This window comes from Pseudopodoces humilis, chromosome 3, assembly GCF_049639895.1.
Source record: "Pseudopodoces humilis isolate 2021_Gansu_Grassland_sample_001 chromosome 3, ASM4963989v1, whole genome shotgun sequence".
In the NCBI taxonomy this organism is placed as follows: Eukaryota; Metazoa; Chordata; class Aves; order Passeriformes; family Paridae; genus Pseudopodoces; species Pseudopodoces humilis.
The window spans coordinates 45407184-45418875 of NC_142202.1; the positions used below are offsets into that span (position 1 = coordinate 45407184).

At 37.0% G+C, this 11692-nt stretch overlaps 1 protein-coding gene across 3 annotated transcripts in view; it reads left to right on the forward strand.

Moving 5' to 3' along the window:
• MTR (5-methyltetrahydrofolate-homocysteine methyltransferase) overlaps nucleotides 1-10325 on the forward strand; it is a 50013-nt gene extending 39688 nt beyond the window's left edge. For all 3 annotated transcript variants that reach the window (XM_088053460.1, XM_014248337.2, XM_088053461.1), the window contains exons 26-33: nucleotides 633-731; nucleotides 1487-1562; nucleotides 2696-2851; nucleotides 3546-3742; nucleotides 6762-6962; nucleotides 7687-7879; nucleotides 8600-8712; nucleotides 8844-10325. In XM_088053460.1, the coding sequence (XP_087909586.1) occupies nucleotides 633-731; nucleotides 1487-1562; nucleotides 2696-2851; nucleotides 3546-3742; nucleotides 6762-6962; nucleotides 7687-7879; nucleotides 8600-8712; nucleotides 8844-8936 (1128 nt within the window). In that variant the 3' untranslated portion in view covers nucleotides 8937-10325. The remainder of the gene's footprint in view (nucleotides 1-632; nucleotides 732-1486; nucleotides 1563-2695; nucleotides 2852-3545; nucleotides 3743-6761; nucleotides 6963-7686; nucleotides 7880-8599; nucleotides 8713-8843) is intronic.
• Nucleotides 10326-11692: the final 1367 nt, after the last annotated feature.

Sequence of the window (11692 nt, forward strand, 5' to 3'; positions counted from 1 at the left end):
CACATCAGAGACAAGTTTCTAAATTACACTTGCTTCAGCTGTTTTGTGCTGCCACGTGGTTCTCAATTGGCTTTTGACAGTTACTGTCACTGGGCACTTTTATTTGAATGTCCATTAGTCTAGTGAGGGTGACATTCACTGTGCGTCCTTGACTGTTGTTTTGTAGTGAAGACTGATGGAGTTGTGTGAACTGCTATTATGGCTAATTTGGATATATTTCTGAAGTTAGTTAGCAACATTCGTACTGAGAAACGTGTGTCTGGAGTTTTTTGGGATGGATTCTCTTTCAGAGAAATGGGTGGTCTTAACTGGCAAATATGTGGTGGTAAAGAGTAGGTCAAGCTGTGTGTTGCTTCTGTGACGCTTCAGTCTCTGAAGTTTGGGAGCATTCTCCTCTTTCCAGAGCTAGACTTGGCACTGCTAATGTTACCTGTGTAGCAGGGCAGAGATCTCAGTAATAATTGCAGTCTAAACATGTCCAGTTTGAATGTAGGTTGCTGATTATTGGTAAGGCTTAGTTTAGTGTTACCAAGAGAGTCTGAAGGACAGGTTGCCTAGTCTGAAATTTGCACTTTGTCCTTTCCATAGTGTGTTACACTATGTACTTAGTGCTTTTTTCTTCCTTTTTTCAGTGCTCCCAGCTCTTAGACGATAGCATAAAGGATGATTTCTTTGAAGAAATATTAGAGGAATATGAAGAAATTAGACAAGAGCACTATGAGTCTCTCAAGGTACAAATGTAATTTATTATCTTCTTGTTTGAAGTGGTTGGCACTTGCTTTTCGATGTTACTCTTGCTGTTCAGCTCCTTATGAAGACCTTATGTTTTGGTTTAAAACTTGCAGTAGGATGGATTGAAAACTTCCAGAAGTGCTTATGAAATCAAATTTTCTAGCCTATAAGGCCTTCTGCAGTAGTCTTAACACATTCTTGGCAAATTCTTGATTCTCCTCAATGGCTGATCTGTGGTATCTAGAACCTCCATGGAGCTGGCAATCATGTCATCTTAATCAACCTACAGGAGACCAGTGCTCTCCTGATGCAGTAGCAGGATATGTGGAGCTTCAGCTGGAGTAGTGAAAATGGTACTGGTAGCTTTTGCTGGTACTGAACCACACTGTATTGAGAATTTTAAACCACCATGCTTTCCTAATGTCTTAGTCTTGTTTAGGTGAGTGATCAGAGCAGTAGGAGAATGTCTTTCTCTGCCTGTATTTTAGTGTATTTTGAAGTAATAAAGGAACTTCTGGTGTAGTTGAGAGGAGCCAGAAATCTTGTAGGCCAGTTTCATTAGAATTCTACAGGCAAAAATAATGTGATGTAATCTTACTTTACACTTGAGAACTGGGAGTTGTTGAGACTGAAATTATCTGTTGTTAGATTTATCCTGAAGAATATTTTGAGTAAAACTCTACCATGAAGTCCACAGTTACAGTTTATGTGTCTGAAATGTGGTGTTCTGAAATTAACCTTTATGTCTATATAGGAAAGAAGATACTTGTCTCTACAGCAAGCTAGAAGAAAAGGTTTCCATAATAATTGGTTATCAGGCAATATACCAGGTCAGCTATATGTTGTTGTTTGTGGTTTCTGTGCCTTTATTTTATTTTGTATGTTTATTTTACACATATTTTTTAATTAAATTATACTTTAAACTTCAGAATATAGAAATGTAAAAGATTAAGTCAGTTGGTACCTGTCTCAACAATGATTTTTTGCATTAATTTGAACATTCTGCTTCTGCTTTTTTGCAGCCAATTTAAAAAATAATTAATATTTATAAAGATAACTGAAAAAAAAATCCCAAAACTATGAGTTACCCATCACAACATATAAACAAAGAAAACACTAATGATGGCTTTTAAAAACAGTGTCTGCCTGGCTCATTGCATTGCACACCTTACTGTACATGCTGTAACACGGCATTTTTATCAAATTCTTCCTTACACTCTTTCCTACCCTTCCCCCATCAGTTTTTGTACTGTTTTGTTTTTTTTTAAATTATACTAGAAGTATAAACAGCATTCAGGTTGCATCCTGCAGTGACATTAAACTGCTTTCTGTCCTTTCATTTACAAGACTCAACAAGATACTAATTTTCAATAACTTATCTTAATGTGTTATGAAGTATTGAACAGACAAAACAAGTTCAAAGCTTGTGGCTTTACACAGATCCATCTTGCTTTTTCACTTGTGTGTATGCATCTGAACATGTGTGATGGCTGCAAAAATTCTTAGAAATTACATAAAAATGCACAGAAATATTCTGCAGTGTCATAGTACATGTTTGTGTATAGAAAGGAATTGGTAAATATGGAAGGTGTGTACCCATGAAGTATGTTAGGGATTGATAAGCTGTGTAAGTTTTTTTGGTCTTGTGTCTAAGCCAATATTCTGATCAATTAAATAAATTCCAAAGTCCAACAGCTAAAACGTATTGATTTATGTGGAAGAACAAATGACCTTAATTTTTCTATTTCGGCTTTATAGGCCTTTTATGCTTTTTTTCTTCTTTTGTTACATTGTAACTGTGGAGTATGGTATGACTTGGGAAAATATGTCTATGAGAATTTTAGGATAGTTTGGAAGAGGTCATTTGCAGGGGTGGAGGTTGTTGAACATCAGTTACACTGTGAATGTTAAAGCAATTTTAAATTATTTTCATCATGTTGGATTATGCTTCTGATTGCTACAGTTAAACCAAAATTCATCGGCACAAAAGTCTTTGAGGATTATGACCTGGGGAGGCTGGTGGAGTACATTGACTGGAAACCCTTCTTTGACGTCTGGCAACTTAGAGGAAAGTATCCCAACCGGAGTTTCCCTAAGATCTTTAATGATAAAACTGTAGGTGGGTATTGAAACTGCATTTACTTCATATAACTAATCCTAATGGGCCCAATATGCTGCAGTAAGATTCCAAATCTTTTGAAACACATAAGAATAGTAGAAATATGTGCAAAGAATGTCACTGAAATAATTTGTTCGAAGCAGCGCTTAGTGAGCCAAGTGTTGCTATGTGAGGCTGAAAATTAAGTGTGGAAAAATGCTCAGCCATCTTATTTAGCATTCACCTGCCAAAGCACAGGGAGGTATTTTATTAACAAAAAATGGCAACAGAGCACTTAATGTATCTGTGTTCCTGTTGTGGGTGAAGATGGCAAGCTCCTTTTGGAGTTGTTCGGTGGGCTTTGAAATACGTGATAAAACGGCAAGGGTGACACTGAGAGCAATGTTCTGGGTCTGCTGCACTGTGGGAATGTAGGTGTGCACACTGGGTTTCTTTCTCATTTTATTCTGTGTTCTCTGTCTCTACTAGGTGCTGGCTGAAACATTTTGTGCTTTGTTTGGGTTTTTTTTCCCTAAAATATATGTTGTTACAGCCCTATGATCACACTGCAGTCTTCCTATTTGCTGTAGTGACAAATCGTTGCAGTCATTGGACAATTATGTGAAAAATGAATCACTATTCAAACAATTCTTAAACCTATTTAGCCAATCATGAAAACATGCCTTCTCTAAGGCAGTTTCTTTGTTTTTAATAGGTGAAGAAGCAAAGAGAGTTTATAATGATGCTCAAGATCTACTGAAAACATTGATTAATGAAAAGAAATTACAAGCCAGAGGTGTGGTGGGGTTCTGGCCAGCTCGAAGTGTTCAAGATGATATCTACTTGTATGCTGTAGAAGAGGCAGTGGGATCTTCAGAACCAGTAGCAAAATTTTATGGATTGAGGCAACAGGTACAGTGACAGCACATTTGTTAAGTGACTCTTTTTTCCCCCCTGTATTTCAGGAATGTAGTAGAAGTGCCCTATTAAAATCTGTAGAAAATAGTTGTAATCTCTCTGCAGCAGTTGTCTTGTCATTTCTTACAGTAATAACAAGATCCTGTTAGTGATGAGCCAGGTCTTTGTATTGTAGTATTTGTAGTATTTTGCATTGTAATAATTGTACAAAATGCTTTATAAGTTTGACATCTTCAGATACGATGTGCATTTTAGGTCTCAGTTTTATGATGTTCTAAAGCAGTGCGTTGTGCAAATTAATCACATGACTCTTGTGTTGCTAAATTAGAACCTAATGAACCTTAGTTCTCTAATATCCCTGGATTCTACTTTAGATGAAAAATTCTACTTGAATGTGTTAATGTTTAAACCCAGTTAGAATTTAAAAAAACTGGAAAATAAAGCTCAATGGAGACAAGTGCTTCTGATAGCTTTAATTTTTTTTGTAAAATTCACTATATGAAGGGTCCATTTAGAATTAGTTGCAGCTAATTTTGATGGAGAGAATCATACTTAGATTTGCATTTAATTTTGTAGATTGAATTTGCAAGACACTCTGTCTCTCCTTATTCCCTATCTTCTGATTTGGCATCTTCATAGTTCATATATTCAGTCTTCAAATATTGGCAGAAAAAAAATGAAACTATCTACATTTCTCGAGTACAATACTCTGTGAGTGCAGTCGTGTGCCAATTTTGCAGAACTGTACTAAGAAGTACCTGGCTCTTAAATTTATCTGTTGCAGTTCCCTGAGATGGATCTAGTACATCTTGACAGTCCATGACAGGTGTTAATATAAAATGGTCTCAACAAGCTCACTGTCACAGATGTTTCAGAGACTTACGGCTTAGTTAAACATTTTGATATCCCATGTAAATCAGTTTTACCACTCTTTTGTTTCCTGGCTTTTCCCCAGGAAAATATCTGATTTGATGTTGTTATTGTAATGCTTTTTATTATTGGAATACTCTTATTTTCCTTAACCTTTTTTACCCTCTTTATCCCAGTTATTCAGGCGTCTCTCAAAGGTTAAGGTCATGAAACTCTGTGCATACTGTTCTTCTGGACTCCATGTATTTTAGCTGCATCTCTTCATCTGATTTATACAGTAACTCAGGAGAGTTTTCAGCAGAGCAAAAGTAGAAGAGAATAACTGTCTTCTATTTCTTATATAAAATGTTCCTTTCAGTAGACAGAGTTCTCTCCATGACATTGGCACTAATTAAGGATGTGATATAAATCCAAAAGTTAGAGATGCATGTAATATTTTCCTTAGTTCTAATAATTGCAAATGAACTTCAAAATTATCATAAGTTTAACCTGTGGAGAAAAAGGATATTTCTTTACTTTTATGGTACTTTCTGTAACCTTGTAGGTTAATAGACAATTTTTCTTTGTTTTTCAGGGGTGGGAGTGTTTTATTTGCTTTTAAGATGCAGTTGGGAATGGGTGAAATGCATTGCTAAAATATTGTCATAAGATAAAATGAATCTTCAGCTAAGAGATAGCCGTTAAATAACTTTCCTCTCTCTGTAAGTTGGGTAGATTTGCAAGTACTGTGCCACCTCTTAAATAGCAATCATGCTTCCACAATGAATATACTGATAGGATTCGAGATTTCTTTTTGTTATCTTTTTTTGTTATCTGTTATCTTTCTTCCATTTTGGAAAAGGATCCAATGAGCAGTATAATTCCCTGTTTCACAGAATCAATTAGGTTGGAAAAGACCTCTGAGATTGAGTCCAACCTGTGATTGAACAACTCCATGTCAACTAGACCATGGCACTGAGTGCCATGTCCAGTTGTTCCTCAAATACCTCTGGGGATAGCGACTCCACCACCTCCTTGGGCAGTCTGTTACAGTATCTAATCACACTTTCTGTGAAGAATTTCCTCCAAATGTCCAACCTACACCTCCCCTAGCACAGCTTAAGACTGTGTCATCTTGTTCTGTCAGTTGTTACCTGGGAGAAGAGACCAGCCCCCCCACCTGGCAACAACCTCTGTTGAGGTAGTTGTAGAGAGCAATCTCTCTTGTTTTCCCCAGCTCCCTCAGCCACTTGTCATAGGATGAGTGCTCCAGAAACGTTACGAGCTTCATTGCGTGTCTCTGGACTTGCTTCTGCACCTGAGTGTTCAGTTGGGGATCCAAAACTGAACACAGTATTCAAATGCAGCCTCACTGGTGGCAGGTACAGGGGAAGAATCACTTCTCTAGTCCTGCTGGCCACACTGTTTCTGATGCAGGCAAGGGAGCCACTAGCCTTATTGGCCACTTGGGCGCTCTGCTGGTTTGTGTTCAGCTGGGTATTGATCAGCACCTCCAGGTCTTTTTCCACTGGGCCACTTCCTTTTATATAAACCCACTTGAACTTTGCTTAGGATTCAACTTTCTAGTAGCAGCACATACATTTTGTTTGTGTGTGATTAGTAGAAAGTATGTATCATGGGCGGTGTTTTGTCTGGATTACTGAGCACATTGTTTGTAACGTAAGAAACTAGGAGTGTTTATACACTCATAACCATTCTACAGTGGGAGTTGCTGAAGAATTCTTCAGTTTGCACATCAACCATCAGTTTTGTTAACAAATGTGGAATCTGTTAGGGGTAGAGATGAAATATTCCTCCTCATACCCAGTTGTTGGCATAAGAGTGTTCCTTACTCTGTAATAATTTTTTGCAGTATAAGCTGTTAAGTCTTAGTAGCTGTAAATAGAAGCGGAATGTGTGTTCAGCGCTGCATTTCTCTTCTTTGGTGTTTTGTTCTTCAGTGGTCCAAACACCCTCAAGAGTAAGAGAGGTGGTTTTCTTCTAATTTAACTATAGCAAAAATACCATGGCTCAAAGACTAGTTGGTGTTTGTTAGAAATGCCCTAAGCCCTTTAGTCTTAAAAATACTGGTCTATAGTTTAATAGTGCACTAATGCTGTATTTTAAAATGTTCTGATATATCTCATTGATTTTGTTACTTTAGGCTGAAAAGGACTCTGCCTGCACAGATCCATATTACTGCCTCTCTGACTTCATAGCACCACTGGATTCTGGCATTTGTGACTACTTAGGCCTGTTTGCTGTGGCCTGCTTTGGTGTAGATGATTTATGCAGTGAATTTAGGAAACAGGATGATGAATACAACATCATAATGGTGAAGGCTCTCGGTGATCGGCTGGCAGAGGTATGAGGTTTCATTGTGTCTTTCCTTGCAACTTTCAGCACTTAGAGCCACTTGGGTTCAATGCAAGTGGGGGTAGCTCTAGCTGGGGATTTCAAGCTATAGCGGGGTTTCAGAAATTAGTAGTAGTAGTAGTAGTAGTTGTTGTTGTTGTTGGTATTACTATTATCCAAATATATTTACTGAAATGGAAATTGTTCCTGAAGGGCAACTGTTGCTGGGAAAATCATGTAAGCTGCAGGAGCAGTTCAGAAAAGCTGTTGCTGACTTTGAGCTAGAGGAAAGGTCCTCTGCTGAAAGGAGCAGCAGCTCACGCTTGTATCTGATCTTAGCATGGAGGCAAGAATGATGTGGCCTTCCATAGCTAGACCTGTGTGAGACACCCAGATTGTCAAGACTGAATTACTTTAGTTCTATAATGAAGTGTTGCTACCATATGTTATTGAATTTTGTCTTTTTGGGTTAATTGTCCACGTCTTTACCTCTTTAAAGCATGACAATCAAAAAACCACTCTCTACCAATAAGAGAAGTAACTAAAATACTTTATTTAGCAAAATAAATGTTTCATGCGAATTTTAATTCTTTCAAGTGTCTCATCTATGTTAAGAGCTCTCTTAAAAATGGAAATGTGAGAAAGCATCTATCATTGTTCATCTTAATCAAACAGCTGTTCCATCAGTCTGTACAAAGTGAAAATTAAAAAAAATTTTCTAATTCTATTCCAAGGCATTTGCTGAAGAACTTCATGAAAGAGTTCGAAGGGAATTCTGGGCCTACAGTAGTAGTGAGCAGCTGGATCTCTCTGGCCTGCGCAAAATTAAATATGAGGGAATTCGCCCTGCCCCTGGATATCCTAGCCAGCCTGACCATACAGAAAAACTCACCATGTGGAAACTTGCAAACATTGAGGAAACAACAGGTAACTCTGCTTTACTAAGATTCTTAAACTGCTTGTTATGTGAAATCAAAATTCCAACCAAAGAAAAAACTGAGTGCTGCAGAACTACATAAAATACTAAACTGAAGTGCTTCTGGGAATTTCTGTCTTCCCTATTTTATTCCCACTTATTTTGCCTCATTCAGTGAAGAATTTGCAAAATGCTGCCAGTGCTTTTGGTGGAGGAGTTGTGTCCCTAATTAGCAGATCACATGCAAACAGGGTTCTGCTGCACAGAAAAAAATTATGGCATCCTTATCGTTTTAAGAAGGCATTCCAGATAGAAACAGAAAAAAAAGCCAATTCAGCAAAATATTTCCTGGTCCACAGGAACCTTGAGATAGTAATTCTTAAAAAGGGATTTGTTAAATTTCTTTTTCTCTGATATTTTGCATGTCAGAAGTTTCACTGGTACTTCCATAATTCCAAAAATACCCTCCTGTGCTTCAAAACTTCATTTGCCAAAATGTCCAAGTTTTTTCCTTCAAATGGCAGAGTTACTCTACTGTAATTGTAATGAAAGTGCAGTATGTCTGAGGTTTTCTTAATGGTTAACAAGTGGAAAAAGGGTTTGGTCTTAGCTCATCTGAAGGCTGCTTGGTTTTTTTGAGTTTGCTTGAAGCTTCCCAGCATAAAAAAAGGTTCTGAATTTGTGCTTATTCTTAATTCAAAGAATAAGAAAATCCTCATTCTCTTTTCCAGGAATTGGTCTCACAGAATCACTGGCAATGATACCTGCTTCTGCGGTTTCTGGCCTCTACTTTTCCAGTCCTAATTCCAAATATTTCGCTGTTGGCAAGATATGCAAAGATCAGGTAACTTACACTGTCAACTGTAGTAATGTTAGAGCATTCAAAATCATCTTATGAGCAGATGTCTCAAAATTGTGTAAACATATAAATCTGGAGTTTAAAGATCTGCATCACATTTTGTGGTCCCTTTGCAGGTAGAAGATTATGCACTGAGAAAAAATTTGTCTGTGGCAGAGGTGGAGAAGTGGCTGGAACCCATTTTGGGATATGATACTGAACAACTGTGATATTTGTGGCTAAACTTCCTTTTTTGATGGTCCATTTGCCAGAAGGAACAAGAAAATTCTTCCCACTGGAAACAGCTTTCTTCCATCCACCCCAATAGCTTGTCTGATTGTCTTAAATTTTTAATCAAGGAACTTAATATTTCAAATCAAATCTGCCTGGTACCCTTGGCTTGGGACCATAAATGTATTTAGTTTCTCAGTCACAGCAGCATACTTTTATTTCTTTTTATTTTTTCACAAAGACTCTAGCAGAGAACCTAGGTGTAGGGTGAGACAGGGAAACTGCAAAGCTGTCCTGTTCTCTGGAAGATTTTGAAATCAGAGGCAAGAATTTCCCATGGCTGTGGATATGCATAGAACAGAATTTAGCTTCTGTTATTTTAGTGTGTTCTGGCAAGTCCAGGGACAGAAATATGGGATTTTTCTGCAAAGTCGCAAAATGTTTTATACTGAGTGATCAAGAACAACTGAAGTTTAACAGATCTCCTTTTTAAAAATCATCTGCTGAGTGTTTAGTCTTGTGCTTGGGAACACTCATTGTTCTCAATGGTAGAACTATCAGAATAACAGAATCTTCTGGAGTAGTATCAGAGATATGTATTATGAAATGGGATGACAGAGCCCATGGAGTTGTCTGCTTCATGCTTCCTCTTCCTTTCAGCAAGTCACAGTCTGTATATTCTGTATAAAGGCTATTGGCACTTCCTACCTTACAGTAAATGTTGTGAAGCTTAATTCATACATAAACAATCATTTGTATGTGAAAATTGTGATGGCAGCATATTTGCTGCTACAGACAGCCAGAAAGATTGGATCTGACTCTGAGAGTTTTTAACCTTCTAGAAAACTGGATTTTAAAAGCAAATAGTACTGTCATATGTAACAGTTAATATTGTAGACATATTCTTCAGATTTAGCTGAGTGTGCTAGTTGTTCATAGCTTTCATAATTTCTGAAAAGTGCCTCAAGTATTATTTAAATGCTAATTTAGTAAAATATTGTTACAGAACCCCCTCCTTTTTTTCGTCTCTAATTGTAAACAAAAGACCAGTATTGTAAGGAAGATGTTCTTTTAATAGTTTATTGCAATCTATTAATAGCTATGTACTTTCTGTAATGTCTTCATCTGAATTGATGATAAAAGAATCATCTTGTATCAACAGTTTAATAAAGATGGTGTTATCCTATTAGAATCCTTTAAATGGCAACAATAAAATGTGTGCAATAATCTGAGAAGATAATGTCAAAATTAATATACACTTGTACCATGAACCCGAAATTTTAGAAGCTGCTATGGGGTTTTTAAAGTAGTTGCATAAGTGTGTTCTTAACTGAATCTTTTAGAATGGCTCATCCTTTAATGACTTACAAAAATAATTTCTAAATGGATCTCCCTTCCCCCTGCCTCTCTCCATGTCAAGGGACTTGTGATATGTCCTTGCTGAGCAGCTGATTTTTGTAGTGGGAACGGTTTCTCAGTAGAACACTCGTTTAGATTGCCAAAAAATAGAGTAAAATGTTCTTAATATAAAAGATGATTTGTTCCTGAAATATGTGAAATTTGAAATCCTCTCTGCTTTGTTTTTGATAATTGCACTTCTCCTGATCAATTTAATGCTTGGAATCTCTCCTCTCTGGCACCCTTCCATATTCTTATATTTGGAATCAGAGTGCCTTATTAGTCTGAAAATTTGATTGTGTGAATGGGGTCAAAGTTTGACTTGCTCAGCTTGGTTTGTTTATTGATACATTTTCCTGAAGTCAGTGGAAACCAGTTCAGTGAGTGCAGCTGACAGCAGGAGGTCTCTGCTGTCTAACAGTGGTCTAACAGTTACATTATTTACAAGCAGAGGGGTTCAAAAGTTGTGCCGTTGCTTTAGCCCTTCACACATGGCATCACACACTGGGAAAATCTTCACATTTGCCTGCAAAACTTGTCATTGGGAGAATCTGTTTGGAATAATTACTACTTGTTATTATGCAAATGTTTTATCAAGCACAATTCCTTTAAAGCTTTGTTATTTTAAATTTTCAGTTGACATTTTGGGTAAGACAAATTTTTATTCTTGTCTCCAGAGCTAAGGTAAATTGTGAAGCAAAAGAATTTCATAATTGTACCACGGAAGGCTATTTTGCTTGAAAGACTGACAAGTTTAGAATGCATAAAATATTTTTTGCAGTGCTTTTCTAAATACTATTACCACAGGTTCTAGATGTAAGAGGTGATGGAAAATGTAAATGCTTTGTAAACAACTCTTGGTTTAGTTCTTGTGAGTAATTTACTTTGGTTACTGATTTTTTTCTTCTAAGTCAGGCCAGCAGCCTGGAGATTAAGTTTTGAGGCACATATATTTTATGGCTGTCAGGAGGGAATACTACTCTTAAATCTGCCCCTTCATTACCAGGTCTGTTTCAGTGCTGCTGTTACTCCTGGGAAGAATCTAGTGCAGCTTATTTTGTCATTAGGGTGCTATCAAGGTCAGGTCATTTCTCAAAAAAAACCCCTAAAACTCACTTTTTTTTTTTTTTCCAAGTATTTCTGCATCTTTTGTGAATCTTCTGTTTTCTTGTTTAACAATGTGAAAGTTATACACCCTTTCAATTAATTTCTGCTTCTTAAAACACAAATCATATTCAGAAAATGAGGGGAATAGTGAGAGGCCTTTGAGACCATGCCTTTTCTGAAAGGATTTGTTTACTAGTAACTGTGACTGGGTTTCATTAATTTTGCTTTTTAAATCTTTGTCTGGTTACCT